The sequence below is a fragment of the Cherax quadricarinatus genome, chromosome 30 (assembly GCF_038502225.1).
Source record: "Cherax quadricarinatus isolate ZL_2023a chromosome 30, ASM3850222v1, whole genome shotgun sequence".
Taxonomy (NCBI): domain Eukaryota; kingdom Metazoa; phylum Arthropoda; class Malacostraca; order Decapoda; family Parastacidae; genus Cherax; species Cherax quadricarinatus.
In genome coordinates, this window is record NC_091321.1 from 8,584,128 (window position 1) to 8,600,747 (window position 16,620).

The window sequence follows — 16,620 nt, forward strand, 5'->3', positions numbered from 1 at the left end:
ATAATTATTATTATTATTATAATACAGTATAATAGTAATAATAACAGTAAGGAGAAACTTCAAAAGGCTGCCAGTAGTTGGTGCCACCAGCAAAACATTGGTAACCACTACTAGTACACTTTTCACCTGTCTAGACTTAAGTAGTCTATTAGTCTTCTCTCACCCGAGCCCAGCCACGCTAGCCAATACTGTAAATACCGAATTACAAAAAATATCTACCTGGATGAGGACTAACAAACTTACACTAAACATCAACAAAATTACTTCATTCAGTTTGGTAACAGAGCTACAGATGTCCCTCTTAACATAATGATAAACGGATCACCTATCACAAAGCTAACAGAGGGAAAATTCTTAGGAATCCACCTTGATAATAGACTCAAATTTCATACACATATACAACAAATTTCTAAGAAAATTTCCAAGACTGTAGGCATACTATCGAAGATACGGTACTATGCTCCTCAGTCAGCCCTCCTGGCCCTATATCACTCTTATTTACCCCTATCTCACCTATGGAATTTGTGCATGGGGCTCAACAATAATTAACCATCTCAGACCACTAATTACCCAACAAAAGGCTGCAGTTAGAATGATAACAAATTCTCACTACAGGCAGCACACTCCACCAATATTCAAAACACTCAACCTACTCACCATACAAAACATCCATACTTATTTTTGCACCTATTACATACATAGAACACTTAACTCTGATATTAACCCTCCCCTCAAACATCTCCTTGCCAACCTCAACAGAACACATGACCATAACACAAGACACAGATCACTCTTTGATGTTCCTCGTGTCCATCTCATGCTATGCAAAAACTCAATGCACATAAAAGGCCCTAAAATCTGGAATTCATTACCTGTAAATATAAAAGAAACACTACCTGTTTATAAATTCAAGTCTCTTCTCAAAGAACACTTACTCACCCAAAACCAAATAAATACTGAATAACTGAACCTTATAAATTGTATATCTTAAATGTTTCTCACAATTATATCACATATGTTAAACCTAAAACCCAATCTAACAGAATACTCCATTCGACTGAATGTACAGTAATGCATGCAACCATATGACCTGTCTTTGTAATACTCATTTGTGCTTTATAGTTATCTGTTTACAATAATGTCTTATCACTGATTTCATCATTGCTTAGTTAATCTTAGTTAATTTTAAGCCAGCCCGTAATGCTATGCATATAAGTGGCTTTGGCATGCTGCTCTTACCTGTATTTTTTTGTACCTCTGTATGTATGCTCAAATTACTAAATAAATAAATAAATAAATAAATAAGTCTGCCCAAAATGCCTCAGCATGATAGTGGCTTTCTTTGCTCCAATCATATTATGTAAACACATACTGTAACCTTTGCAAAGAAATAAATGTTTCTGAATGTATTATTTCTCAAAACATGGAAATAAATCAACATGATTGACTTTATTAGATTACTATATATATGGCATAATTATTTTTATTCTACTTTTTTACTATTTTGGTCTTCTAATTGCTTGTACAATGAATATTAATAATATTACAGTTATTTTAGAGTATAATACTCATCAAAACAGAAATTATTCACACTGCCTTTTCTGTGTTATCCTGGGTATTTAGTGTGATTTATGACTGAATTCCACTGTTAGCATAATAAAACTGTAATAAATCTGGACTGAATAAGTCATCCTTGAGCCACTTGCACACCCTGTTTGCTGGTAGGGGAAACTGGTGGTGGAACAACAGCTCCTGGTTCCTTTGTTTATTTGGACACACAATCATCACCTAAGTAGTTAACAATGATACATTTTGTGGACCCTGCTGGCCTTTAAATTTTTTTTCAAATGAATGAAGAGATGGAAGAAGACCCAAAGAGTTTGCTGAGGTTAAAAATATTGGCAGGTGGCAGATTTATAGATACAAAAAATTGTGCATACTAATACATCAGACACACTAGCCATTTGCATACTAGTACATTGGACACAGTTAAAGGGTTAAATATACTGTAGGTTGGAAAGGAGTGGGTGTGGGTGGGTGCAAGTTAGACCTGTCTAGAATGGACCAGTAACTGCAGTGCTCCTTCATTCTTGTTTCTGTATCTTCTACAAGTTGCAGGGGGTATTGTCCATTTGGGCAAGTGTTTCATAAAAATCCCAAGACTAACAGTTATCTTGTGTTAAGTTGTAAGGCAAATACTGAAGATTACACCAAGTCTAGCTCTCTTCCTGAAACTACAACCAGGTGTCAGCAATCTCGCATAGATAATCACTAAGAGGTTCTAAAGGAGCTTACTCTAATGCTGCATAGCTCAGTTGTGTAAATGGTTATACGTCAGTTTATAGACCAACACATGCACAACGAACAAAAGCCATTTCCAATGTCTTCATATTAAGGCATTATACCTCTTCAGTCACAGAACAATAATTATAATCATTGCTTCAGCCTTATACCATTTCTTGAGCTGCCATACTCTACAACATAGTGCATCACACCATGACTGCATATATGACTACAGTGGCATTCTTCAGTTATTCTGGGATGAATGATGAAAATGCTAATCCATAAGGTATCCCTATCTATGGATGCCTAAAAGGAAGACACTTTCAGTTTTTCATTCAATATGACCTACCATAAAGAGTGGCTCATCGTCATCTGAGCCATCGCTGCTGGCATCAGACGAGGATGATCTGATAATCGTGGGGCAACTGGTTGTGCTTCCGTTGACTTGGCTGCTCTCAGTGACAATGACCTCGTTCTCCACACTCGCCTTCAGTGTCATGAATAAGTCACCAAGGGTCATGACGTGGACATCCAGGGGGCACGTAAAAGGCAAAAATGCCAGAGGGGAGGGACAGGGTCATATATAAATACATAAACTTCAAAATAAAATACAGATAGCACAGTGCAATTATTGAATAATTAAAACAAAATGAATGCACTGAAATTAATCTCTTTAAAATACTTTGCTTACTATCATTATGGATGTCACAGTAGTACAGTACGATACAACAAAGACATATGATCAGCTAATAAGTAGACATGCAGCTCAGCACAGACAGACAAGGCTCCTTTTCCACGTGGGTGAACTCAAAATAATGGCATCATAGATAACTCATTAAACTTTTAGTAAATTAGGTCAGTAATGCAGCTCGTTTGCACAACGGAGGTAAACATAACTCTCTCCACCTCATTCCAGGGATCCTGAATCTAAATCAATAATCAGGCATCCTATATATCTCAGTAAACAAAACAATCATGATATAACAATATTTACTGTTCATGCTAGATGCTTAGAAGGCTCACAAAAAAGGAGCCGTCTGTACGCACCTGGAGTACATAGGTGGTGGATTATCATCTTTGATCATCTTTGACACTTTGAGACCTTTAACCTTAGGTGCTGTTACCTGCAGCAGGAATGCAAGAACTGTACCCATAATAAATCCAGCAATGTCTTCTTGGACAGTTGAGTAATTTCATTGCCTGAATACTGATGTTTAAGATAATGATTGCTCATCATGCACTTTCAGCTTAATCACTGGTGGCCTTATCCAACATCTTCCATCAGACAATAAATTATTCATAATCCTCAACTTTTCACATTACACAAAAATAAAAAAGCTTTCATTAATTTTGGCAAGCTGCCTCTTTTTAAGCACTTGAGCATATTCTTTTTTTGGTTGTGTTACTATATATTTATTTTAGATGAGTTATATATTCCTTAGAGAGAAGTGTATGTAAAAGAATCAGGCTAATTTTAATAGTAACAATAAATGTGGTTCAGCTACAGTCACAGATTAGTAATGCATCTGAGACTTTTATTTTATAGTAATTTGCATTAAAGAAACTTTTAAAAGAAAAAAATCACATTATACACAAGCATCTGCTGATCAAAGTATTTATAAATAATTCGTGAGGAAGTGCTAAATGCCTACAAGTTAACGATGATCTATAATTCTGCTGTTTATAGTCAATTTAAATATTTTGATCAACACTTTTTTTTGCCCTGAACAGTAATGATAGTTTTTTTTAGCTGGTGTCTTTTTCGTTAATCCGTATTTTATACATTTAGGTATACAGTACAGAATAATAATCTGTATATATTTAATTTGTGGAAGCAAGGGGCTAGTAACCCCTTCTCCTGTATTCATTACTAAATTTAAAAGGAGAAACTTTCATTTTTCCTTTTGGGCCACCGTGTCTCGGTGGGATACAGCCAGTGCATTGAAAGAAAGAAGATTTAATCAAATAATAACAGTACAGTTGAACCTCAGAATTCATGTGTTTCTTAATCTCTTACTGTAAACTGAAAATTAACAGGATTTCCTCTTGCACAGGGTGGGTGCAGGAATAAAAGAGGAGTGATTGGTGGAATGATGAAGTAAAAGGTGTGATAAAAGAGAAAAATGTAGCTTATAAGAGGTTTTTACAAAGCAGAAATGTTATTAGAAGAGCAGAGTATATGGAGAGTAAAAGAAGGTGAAGAGACTGGTGAGAGAGTGCAAAAGGAGAGCAGATGGCAGAATGGGAGAGGCACTATCAAGAAATTTTACTGAAAATAAGAAAAAAATTTGGAGTCAGTTAAACAAGTTAAGAAAGCCTAGGGAATGAATGGATTTGTCAGTTAAGAACAGAGTAGGGGAGTTAGGAGATGGAGGTATTGGGTAGATGGCGGGAATATTTTGAGGAACTTTTAACCCTTTCAGGGTTTCAGCCGTACTAGTACAGCTTACGCACCAGGGTTTTTGATGTACTAGTACGCCTAAATTCTAGCGCCCTCAAATCTAGTGAGAGAAAGCTGGTAGGCCTACATATGAAAGAATGGGTCTACATGGTCAGTGCGCGTGGTATAAAAAAAAATCCTGCAACACACAGTGCGTAATGAGAAAAAAAAACTTTGACCGTTTTTATGGATTAAAACAGCGACTTTGCACTGTATTTTCGTATGGTATTTATTGTTGTATTCTAGTTTTCCTGGTCTCATTTTATAGAATGGAAGACGTATTACAGAAATTGAGATGATTTTGATTGGTTTTACAAAGAAAACTACCTTGAAATTGCGCTCGAAGTAGCAGAAATGTTCGATTTTTACCAAAGTTCAAAAGTAAACAAATCATGCTATGCGTCCAATACACGTCAACTGGTGAGTCTAATATTCTTTCACAAGTGCGCTGATAATATCAAAGTGGAAAGCAAAAGAATGTAAGAGGGGCATGGGGACATGACTAATGAACAGAGGAAATGTTATTTTAGTGCCAGGAATGTCTTTCTTGTTTATTCTGGACCCTATTCGGAAATTGGCATCTTTTGAAATTTGTGTGAAATTGGCAAAATTGCTAAATTCTGACCACTGTATTGGATAGTTGAAATCGGTAAATGGGTGGTTTCTTGTACTCATTCGATAGTAAAAATGGAGTTCTAGCGAAATAGTTATGATTTTTGTTGACAAGTACACTGGAATTGGCCGAAAATAGGGCTCAAAATGGGCAAAATCGGCAATGCGTAAACATCGTCAAGACCGCCAACTTCGTAAGAGCATAATTCCGTAAGTTTTCCATCAAATTTCATACTTTTGGTGTCATTATGATCGGGAAAAGATTCTCTATCGTTTCATAAGAAATTTTTTTTTTTTTTTTTTTTTAAATTTGGCTGACCCTGAGAGCAAGTCTCTGAGAGGGCCTGACGACCTTGAAAGGGTTAAATGTCGATGAAGAAAGGGAGGCAGTAATTTCATGCATTGGCCAGGGAGGTATACCATCTTTTATGAGTGAAGAAGAACAGGATGTGAGTTTGGGGAAGGTGCGTGAAGCATTACGTAGAATGAAAGGGGGTAAAGCAGCTGGACCTGACGGGATCATGACAGAAATGTTAAAAGCAGGGGGAGGGGGGATATAGTGTTAGAGTGGTTGGTATTTTTGTTTAATAAATGTATGAAAGAGGGGAAGGTACCTAGGGATTGGCAGAGAACATTATTTATTTTTTTTTATTATCACACTGGCCGATTCCTACCAAGGCAGGGTGGCCCGAAAAAGAAAAACTTTCACCATCATTCACTCCATCACTGTCTTGCCAGAAGGGTGCTTTACACTACAGTTTTTAAACTGCAACATTAACACCCCTCCTTCAGAGTGCAGGCACTGTACTTCCCATCTCCAGGACTCAAGTCCGGCCTGCCGGTTTCCCTGAACCCCTTCATAAATGTTACTTTGCTCACATTCCAACAGCACGTCAAGTATTAAAAAACCATTTGTCTCCATTCACTCCTATCAAACACGCTCAAGCATGCCTGCTGGAAGTCCAAGCCCCTCGCACACAAAACCTCCTTTACCCCCTCCCTCCAATCTTTCCTAGGCCGACCCCTACCCCGCCTTCCTTCCACTACAGACTGATACACTCTTGAAGTCATTCTGTTTCGCTCCATTCTCTCTACATGTCCGAACCACCTCAACAACCCTTCCTCAGCCCTCTGGACAACAGTTTTGGTAATCCCGCACCTCCTCCTAACTTCCAAACTACGAATTCTCTGCATTATATTCACACCACACATTGCCCTCAGACATGACATCTCCACTGCCTCCAGCCTTCTCCTCGCTGCAACATTCATCACCCACGCTTCACACCCATATAAGAGCGTTGGTAAAACTATACTCTCATACATTCCCCTCTTTGCCTCCAAGGACAAAGTTCTTTGTCTCCACAGACTCCTAAGTGCACCACTCGCCCTTTTCCCCTCATCAATTCTATGATTCACCTCATCTTTCATAGACCCATCCGCTGACACGTCCACTCCCAAATATCTGAATACATTCACCTCCTCCATACTCTTTCCCTCCAATCTGATATCCAATCTTTCATCACCTAATATTTTTATCCTCATAACCTTACTCTTTTCTGTATTCACTTTTAATTTTCTTCTTTTGCATACCCTACCAAATTCATCCACCAATCTCTGCAACTTCTCTTCAGAATCTCCCAAGAGCACAGTGCCATCAGCAAAGAGCAACTGTGACAACTCCCACTTTATGTGTGATTCTTTATCTTTTAACTCCACGCCTCTTGCCAAGACACTCGCATTTACTTCTCTTACAATCCCATCTATAAATATATTAAACAACCACGGTGACATCACACATCCTTGTCTAAGGCCTACTTTTACTGGTAAATAATTTCCCTCTTTCCTACATACTCTAATTTGAGCCTCACTATCCTCGTAAAAACTCTTCACTGCTTTCAGTAACCTACCTCCTATACCATACACCTGCAACATCTGCCACATTGCCCCCCTATCCACCCTGTCATATGCCTTTTCCAAATCCATAAATGCCACAAAGACCTCTTTAGCCTTACCTAAATACTGTTCACTTATATCTTTCACTGTAAACACCTGGTCCACACACCCCCTACCTTTCCTAAAGCCTCCTTGTTCATCTGCTATCCTATTCTCCGTCTTACTCTTAATTCTTTCAATAATAACTCTACCAGGTATACTCAACAGACTTATCCCCCTATAATTTTTGCACTCTCTTTTGTCCCCTTTGCCTTTATACAAAGGAACTATGCATGCTCTCTGCCAATCCCTAGGTACCTTACCCTCATCCATACATTTATTAAATAATTGCACCAAACACTCCAAAACTATATCCCCACCTGCTTTTAACATTTCTATCTTTATCCCATCAATCCCGGCTGCCTTACCCCCTTTCATTTTACCTACTGCCTCACGAACTTCCCCCACACTCACAACTGGCTTTTCCTCACTCCTACAAGATGTTATTCCTCCTTGCCCTATACACGAAATCACAGCTTCCCTATCTTCATCAACATTTAACAATTCCTCAAAATATTCCCTCCATCTTCCCAATACCTCTAACTCTCCATTTAATAACTCTCCTCTCCTATTTTTAACTGACAAATCCATTTGTTCTCTAGGCTTCCTTAACTTGTTAATCTCACTCCAAAACTTTTTCTTATTTTCAACAAAATTTGTTGATAACATCTCACCCACTCTCTTAACCTCTCTCTTTTTACATTGCTTCACCACTCTCTTAACCTCTCTCTTTTTCTCCATATACTCTTCCCTCTTTGCATCACTTCTACTTTGTAAAAACTTCTCATATGCTAACTTTTTCTCCCTTACTAGTCTCTTTACATCATCATTCCACCAATCGCTCCTCTTCCCTCCCGCACCCACTTTCCTGTAACCACAAACTTCTGCTGAACACTCTAACATTGCATTTTTAAACCTACCCCATACCTCTTCGACCCCATTGTCTATGCTCTCATTAGCCCATCTATCCTCCAATAGCTGTTTATATCTTACCCTAACTGCCTCCTCTTTTAGTTTATAAACCTTCACCTCTCTCTTCCCTGATGCTTCTATTCTCCTTGTATCCCATCTACCTTTTACTCTCAGTGTAGCTACAACTAGAAAGTGATCTGATATATCTGTGGCCCCTCTATAAACATGTACATCCTGAAGTCTACTCAACAGTCTTTTATCTACCAATACATTATCCAACAATCTACTGTCATTTCGCCCTACATCATATCTTGTATACTTATTTATCTTCTTTTTCTTAAAATATGTATTACCTATAACTAATAGTTTGGGGTGTCAGGAACGGATTAATTTGATTTCCATTATTTCTTATGGGGGAAAATTAACTCGACTAACGATAATTTCGACTAACGATGAGCTCTCAGGAATGGATTAATATCGTTGGTCGAGGGTCCACTGTAATTGTGCATGTCTTGTTCAGTTTGTGTGTATTAAAATTAATATTTCACGTGGTAAAATTTTTTTTTTTTTCATACTTTGGGGTGTCAGGAATGGATTAATTTTATTTCCATTATTTTTTATGGGGGAAAATTAATTCGGCTAATGATAATTTCGGCTTATGATGAGCTCTCAGGAACGGATTAATATCATAAGGCAGGGGTCCACTGTATTTCCCCCATCCCACCTGACAATTTCCAGGCACAGCACTCAGTGTTTGTTGCACGCATCAACAGCATCATGTGTGAATATACTGATGTTGAACTTGTTGAGGGGATCAACCAAGATAACTCCGAGTTCAAGGTTCTCAAGGCTTACAAGTTTGTCAAGAACTCTGCCAACCAACAATCACTGAAACTCGTCCTCGAGCCACCTGAGGAAGCCAAGTTCATCTGTGACCATGGCCTGAAATGTTTTGACACAAAATACACACCCAACCAAGTCAGTATGGAGAGGTTTGTCTCCATCACTCAATGCTTCAGGTGCTATCACTTCGGTCATGACACGAACAAGTGCTCCAATGAGAAACCTGTCTGCAGCATCTGTGCAGGTGACCATGCATACAGGGAATGCCACAACAGAAACAATCCCAAGTGCACCCTCTATGGTGGTCAACACTATGCTGTCTCACCCAGCTGCCCTGTCAGGAAATCTGAAGTCCAAAAAATCCTTGAAAACAAGAAACTGGCCAGTGCCAGTATGTCCTCCCACTATGTCACATGAGTCTTTCCCCAACCTATTGAACTCCTCTGGTAATGCCCCTATTGCCACTGCTTCACAATACAATGCTTGGAACCCCACCCCCCCAGCCCCACCCTACCCCTGGCCCTCACCAATCCCAAGGTTTCCCTCCTATCCCATCCCTACTGGGCTCATCCAAGAAGGGATAATGAAGAGCACTGCTTACTTCATGCTGGCCAAAGAGTTGTCCAAGGGCAATGACCACCTCTGCTGCACCATCCTCAATGAGTTGTTTGTAGCAAATGGCGCTTCAGCCATAATCATCCCCAACTCAATGCGCTCATACATGAGCCCCTCTACTCAAACTCCCACACTCAACCAACCAACCACCAGCAGGGAAGCTACAACCCTTGCAACTGCCCGGTGGCTAAAGCTTCCGCTTCACACACGGAGGGCCCGGGTTTGATTCCTGGTGGGTGGAAACATTTCGACGTGTTTCCTTACACCTGTTGTCCTGTTCACCTAGCAGCAAATAGGTACCTGGGTGTTAGTCGACTGGTGTGGGGTCTCATCCTGGGGGACAAGATTAAGGACCCCAATGGAAACAAGTTAGACAGTCCTCGATGACGCACTGACTTTCTTGGGTTATCCTGGATGGCTAACCCTCCGGGGTTAAAAATCCGAAGGAAATCTTATCTCACAGCCTACCACCACTGAGGCCAACCCAAAGGACCAACCTGGTTCCACCACCACCCCGTGTGAGACAGCCGTTGAGCTGTCTCACACGGGGATGGCCACCCCACAGTGGGGTGGCCATCCTAGTGAAGCAGGGGCATGAATTTCGCAACTTACATGTCAACGAGGACAACATCCTAGCAATAGAAGTGCCAACATCACATGAGCGACTTATTGTGGGGACAGGGTACTTTCCTCCCAGACAACCATACATTAAATCTATTCCCTTACACTGTCTACACAGTAGAAATGCCCCTACTGTCTTGGCAGGGGACTTCAATGCCCACCACCCCGCTCTCTTCAACTCTGGTGCCACCCATCCCCAAGGGGACTACAAGGGGAAACAACTATTCAACATAATGGCAGTGAAAGACCTTACATTCCAAGGCCCATTCTTTAAGTCATTCGTGGGCCACCACCCAGGTACACCCGATGTAGTACTTACCAACAGAGACTGTGATGACCTGTTCCACTGTAGTCTCTCCCCAGGTGGTAATGTTGGTTCAGATCACATCCTCATCATAATCAAGCTCCAATCCACACCATTCCGGACACCCACCCTCCCCAGACCCAACCTGAAAACAATAGGCTTTGACCTCTACAGGGCCTTCTTAGGAAATGACCAAACTACTTCACTCGAAGACCATCCCTCCACAGCAATAAATGGGACAGTTAACTCACTCCATGCCAGAATCAACGAGGTCACACAAGCATGCTGCACACTAACAACTTCCAGGATCAACCAACAATACAAACCAACCAGGGAAATCAAGGACAGAATGAATAACTACCAAACTGAGTGTAGCAAACACTTGCACACAGGGCAGCCCACCCGGGAAGTACTACTAAGAATGAGGAGTGAGCTAATCGCCCTTATAACCTAACACAAAAGAGACTTATGGGAATATCTGGTGTGCCAAGCAAACCAGTACAAGTGCCACCCAGACCAATTCTGAAGTAAGATCCATAGACTCCTAGAGGCTAAACACACTCCCACTCAACACCTTACACACTCCTTCACCGACGAAGACGTGAGGAAGTGACTACCCTGCTCGAAGACCCACAAGATCAAGCTAAGCTGATGGGAGAAGTATGGGAGAAAATTCCCTCACATAATGACAGCAGAAGATTTAACAATAACCACTACCTGTGGGTCAACCAATGGAGAGATAAAAACCTGGAAGACCTCCATCCTATACCATCAATTGACACATCTTCTCTCAAAAGCGAACACCCTCTAACTAGACCTATTACTCTCAGGGAAGTGTCCCAAGTCGTTGGATGAATGAGAAACACAGCACCTGGCCCATCAGGCATAACAGCTAAACAGTTAAAGTACCTTCCCCATAACTGCAAGATGTCACTGGTGAATATTTTCAATGCCATCTTGGCATCAGGACATTTCCCAGTGGCATTAAGTCAGCAAGGATGATCTTCATCGCCAAACCCAACAAGGACAACCATAACCCTGAGAACTACAGGCCTATCTCCCTTCTTGAAGTCACGGGCAAAGTCTTCGAAAGAATAATCTCTAACAGACTGAACTACTACGTGGAATTCAACCACCTATTCTCCGAAAGGCAGTTCGGCTGCAGGTCCCACCGCGGCACGCAGCATGCAATAAACATCATCTTTGATGCCGTGGCCAGCCTGAGGAAGCAAGGGAACCTGGCCCTGATTGCAACTAGGGACGTACACAAGGCCTTCGACAGTCTGTGGCATGATGGACTCATTTTCAAACTTGTAGACCTCCCAGACCACAACTGGACCTTTCTCAGGCTCATATACAATTTCCTAACAGGTAGAAGTATCATTCCCACTTTCCATGGCATGGCCGCAACACCCTTCACGCTGACAGCAGAGTACCACAAGGCTCTTGCCTCAGCCCTATATTCTTCAACACATACGTCAACTACCTCCCCCAGCCCGAACACAATGATACCATCATCACCCAATTTGCAGATGATGTCATCCATGTCGTCTCTTCAACCCCCATCTCTGGTGCAAACAAGCATAGGAGAGCAATAGAGAAAATGAACAAAGAATTAAGGAGAACAGCTATGTGGGAGAAAAAATGGAGAATCACAAGCAACCCAGAAAAAGTCCACATCAGTAACATCAGCTGTTTAGCTTCAACCATAGACACAAAGGGAGCATTTCCATCAGAGGTACACAAATCGCTATTAGTAATCCAAACAAAATCCTAGGGTATGAGATCGACAGATTACCCCACTCTACATCCCACATAACCAAGAAACTGAACCTAGCAAAAGCCCACCTCGGTCAACTTTACCGATTCAATGCAGCCCCCTCCCACATCAAGAAACACCTGAACAAGATGATGATCAGACCTCTGCTAGAATACCCTTGTATACCCATTCACTAACAACTAAAACCAACATGCTAAAACTTCAAAAAGTCCAAAACAGAGCCCTCTGCTTTATCACCAGCACCAGATTCAGAGGCAGAATCAGGATGGAAGACCTGCATACACAACAGAGAATTACTGCAATTAATGTCAGGCTAGACAAACTAAAGAAGAGACAGATACATGACATGCAGGAACTCCATGTACCTGACAGAGAGAACCCACCCCATCCATCAAACATGACCGACCACACCATCAACCCCACCCCTCCCCCACACACACACACAGATCCCAGAGAATGACCCTCCAACAAAGAGTCCGACGCTTCATCCACAAGGAGAACTTCCCTCGACCAAGAATCCTGAGTGACCTCCCTGAAGAAGAAGAATGGATGCCACCAAAACCATTCTACGTCCAGTAACATGGATTAGCACTCCCCAATTCTGGGTGACACACTTCTGTCAGTCAACACCTTACAACTAACCTTATAACATCTGCTACCTTCCTACAGCAGGACAGCACCTCAGAAACTGCTTAGCCAACCAACTCCAGGTGAGCATCCAATCTCCATCAAACAACCTGCAACTAAAGCCTTATGACTGACCTCTTGCGCAAAAAAAAAAAAAACAACAACAGGCAATTGCAAACAGTATCATCCCTCCAATTCAGTGGCACACTGGTATACAGTTGGTATAGTGATGTGCAACTAACAGGCAGGAGGTATACCAATGTCATGAATTCAACTTTCCACGAGTAACACACACACGCACAAGTATTTAAGTTGCACCAAAGTGGATAGGCCACTTACCTTTAAAACCCTACCTCCCAGACCTTTCACACATTCCATCCTTACCCATCCTTCTTCCTTCCCCATCTTACCAAAGCTCTGGTCAGAACCTTGCACACACACACACAAGTACATACACATGTACAAATGCACATATGTACAAGCATGCACATGTATATACATATGCATACATATTTTTATATTTTACTACAATCAAATTTGATGACTGCTCATATAGAATAAGGTAGCAGCACAATGCTGCTACCAATTTGGGTAAATCTAAACAAAATTGCATTGAATTATGCCTATTGAATGATTTGAGATATGGGGAAGGGGGGGAGGCCAGTTATGTAATACAGATGTACCTTTCTTGGATCACACAACTGAAATGCATCTAGTTTTTAGCATTTACAGCATATATTATCACAGTTTTTCAGCCTGCTGTGAAATTTTGGATGCATTTTTTTCAATTGGGTTTACAGAAAATTGCACTGTGTGAGGTCACAACATAAGGGTTACTGCATCAGTGGTTTCAGTATTCTTGTCAGCTCCAGGAATGTAAACCTCACGAGTTATGGGGTTGCAGTATACACAGTACACAAAATCAAATTATACATTCATTTCTTTCTCTAAATTATCTATGTTGTGCTGAGACTGCAGAACATTTGGCTTACCCACCTGTAACATAGAGATGGTGTGTGTCAGGTTTCTGATGGTGGCATCTCGGGCTGCCAGTTGTTGTTGCAACTCTTCCACTCGTGCCACCCATGCTACTTCAACATCATCCTGGTCAAATAATATGTGTAAACAAAAGAAAAATGTGTCCTGAAAAAAATGTTACATACAATGTGAGCTTGAGGTGCTCATTCAGTGGCAGTCCTGGGCATAACCAGTATAGGCCTAGAGCACCAACTAGTTCTTCTGCTTTAAGGTGCAATAGCCCATATGGAAATAGACTTTTCTTGGATAAAGTTGTATTAAGGTGAAACTGCGAAATCTTTGAGTGTTCAGTTACTCCTTATACAAGATTTACTTGTAGTTTTCATTTGAAGACAACTTGTTCTTACTTGAGGCTCAGAACAATATATGATGGTGCTTTATTAAACAGTGTGTGTGTGTGTATTCAGTGTGATATATTGTGGCAGATATTATTCTCTGGGGAGGAGGGGGAAGGGCATCTTTGCATGATCCCACCAAGGGCACCAAAAATGCCAGGACTGCCACTGTGTTTATTACATAAGCAATTTTCACAATCTCTGAATCACAAGATCATTAGGAAAAGGCCAGGATACTTCAGACACTTTTTACAAGAATATATGTACAAAAATCAGATTTTACGATCAGATTCATTTGTATTGTGTTATAGTATGGATAATTGGTGCTTTCTAACCAGAACTGGCTGGCTTTGCTTATTAGGAAAGGATCATTTTTTCCCTATTAGCTAAGTGTATATTAATTTTTGCTATAACAACAAAAATGAGTTGGAAAAATCCCAAAATTAATGTAATTTATTGATATATAATACTAACAAAAGTTTGACTTTATAGTGTGGTAGGCTTAACATATGTAAATTCGAATAAGATCAGATTAAAGAATAAAAAGGCATAATACAGTGACTGGAACAATGCACAAATAACCCCTCACATAAGAGACAAACTTATGAGGACATTTTGGTCTGACTTGGACCATTAACTAGTCAGAGAAGCATGTAGGAAAGGCTCCCTTCCCTTCATGCTCCTGTGTGACTAGTTAACCCTTAAACTGTCCAAACGTAGATCTACATTCACATGCGTTGCGCTCAGACCTTTATTTTCCTCATTTGAAAGCATGTAAAAAAAAAGTAGATCTACGTTCGGACCCCCCCCCCCCCCCACGTTAACGTAGATCTACATTTGGACAGTTTAAGGGTTAATGGTCAAAGCCAGACCAAAATATTGTAATAAGTTTCAGTATCCTATGTGTGGGTTATTTGTGCAAGATTAAATTAAGTTAGTTTTGGTGCAAAACTAGAAAAATTCTTAACATTAACACTTGTGGATGTATTTATCAGTCTACAAGAAAAAATACTGAAATGCTTCAAGAAAATTCAGCTTGTTGGATCAGTCTGGCTAAAAAGCATGATGCACATATATCTTAGGTATTTTTTCTATGACATTTAACATTCTATAATAAACAGGTTTGGATAGAAATTTAAAAAGATAAAATTATTAAAAATCTCAAAATGTACACTTTCTGATTCCCCTGCATATATTACATGGAAAGGCTGTAGACAACCCCTCCCCCCCCCCCAAAAAAAAAGCCATTTCCTACCTAGGTAGGATGACCCAAACAAGACACATTTATCAACAATTATTTAATAGGTGGCTGTACACAGGTATCACAGTTCAAATTACCCACCAAACTGCAACATTCTTACCAGTCTTCCAGAATGAGTAATTCCCACCTCCAGGACTCAAATTTGAATAGCCAATTTCTTTGAATTCTTTTGTAAATCTTATCTTTCTTGCATCCCAAGAGCAAACCAAATCCAAAGAACAACTTGTCTCCACTCATCTAGTATGCTCACACATACATGCTAGATGACTGAGCTCCTACCACTCAAAACCTAAGTCACCCCAACCCTTCCTGTGAATACCCCTTTCCATCCTTTTGTCCACCCCAGATTTATACACTTCAGTCATCTTTTTCTGTTCTGTACCCTTTAAATGACCAAGCCATCTTGTCTATCTTCTGAATTCTGCCTTTTGTACTCCCCACAACATCTAGCTTGAACATTCCTTGTTCTCTGCATAATATTTACACCATGCATCAATGTCAAACAAGACATCTCCACTCCTCCTCACTGCAGTGCTTAAAATTTAGACATGCCTTACACCCATTCAAAAAATGTTGACACTACTATACTCTGCGGAAATAAATGGTATCAAATACCGACACAGTGGAAATATAAACACATATGCAGTATAATGTGATCCTTTATTGACAACGTTTCACCCAACGTTTCACCCAACGTTTTCAAGTCACACACAGATCTACCTGGGGTGGAAGGTACGGGAGTATTTATAGTCATGTTCAGAATGTTGAGGTCAGGTGGAGAATGCTGCATCTGATGATCTACCGGGTGGAGTTATAGAGTCTTGGGTCGCTTGGCAGGGGTATTGGACAAGTTGTGAGTAGACCTTCTGTAGTGTTCTATGTTCTTATGTGGGATAGCGATGAAGAAGTTTCTTGGCGAGTGGTTCAGCTATGTTATAGAAGCCGTTGTTCTGGTTG

General features: G+C 40.5%; 2 protein-coding genes across 4 annotated transcripts in view; one reads left to right on the plus strand and one right to left on the minus strand.

Moving 5' to 3' along the window:
• LOC138853418 (uncharacterized) overlaps window positions 1-16,620 on the plus strand; it is a 119,338-nt gene that overhangs the window by 91,207 nt on the left and 11,511 nt on the right. The window lies entirely within an intron of this gene.
• The window catches only part of LOC128692622 (uncharacterized), a 422,893-nt gene that overhangs the window by 40,472 nt on the left and 365,801 nt on the right, over window positions 1-16,620 (minus strand). For 2 of the 3 annotated variants that reach the window (XM_070089868.1, XM_070089870.1), the window contains 2 exons: window positions 14,026-14,133; window positions 2,633-2,770 (listed from right to left, as the gene is read on the minus strand). In XM_070089868.1, the coding sequence (XP_069945969.1) occupies window positions 2,633-2,770; window positions 14,026-14,133 (246 nt within the window). The remainder of the gene's footprint in view (window positions 1-2,632; window positions 2,771-14,025; window positions 14,134-16,620) is intronic. The other variant, XM_070089869.1, reaches the window with a different exon arrangement.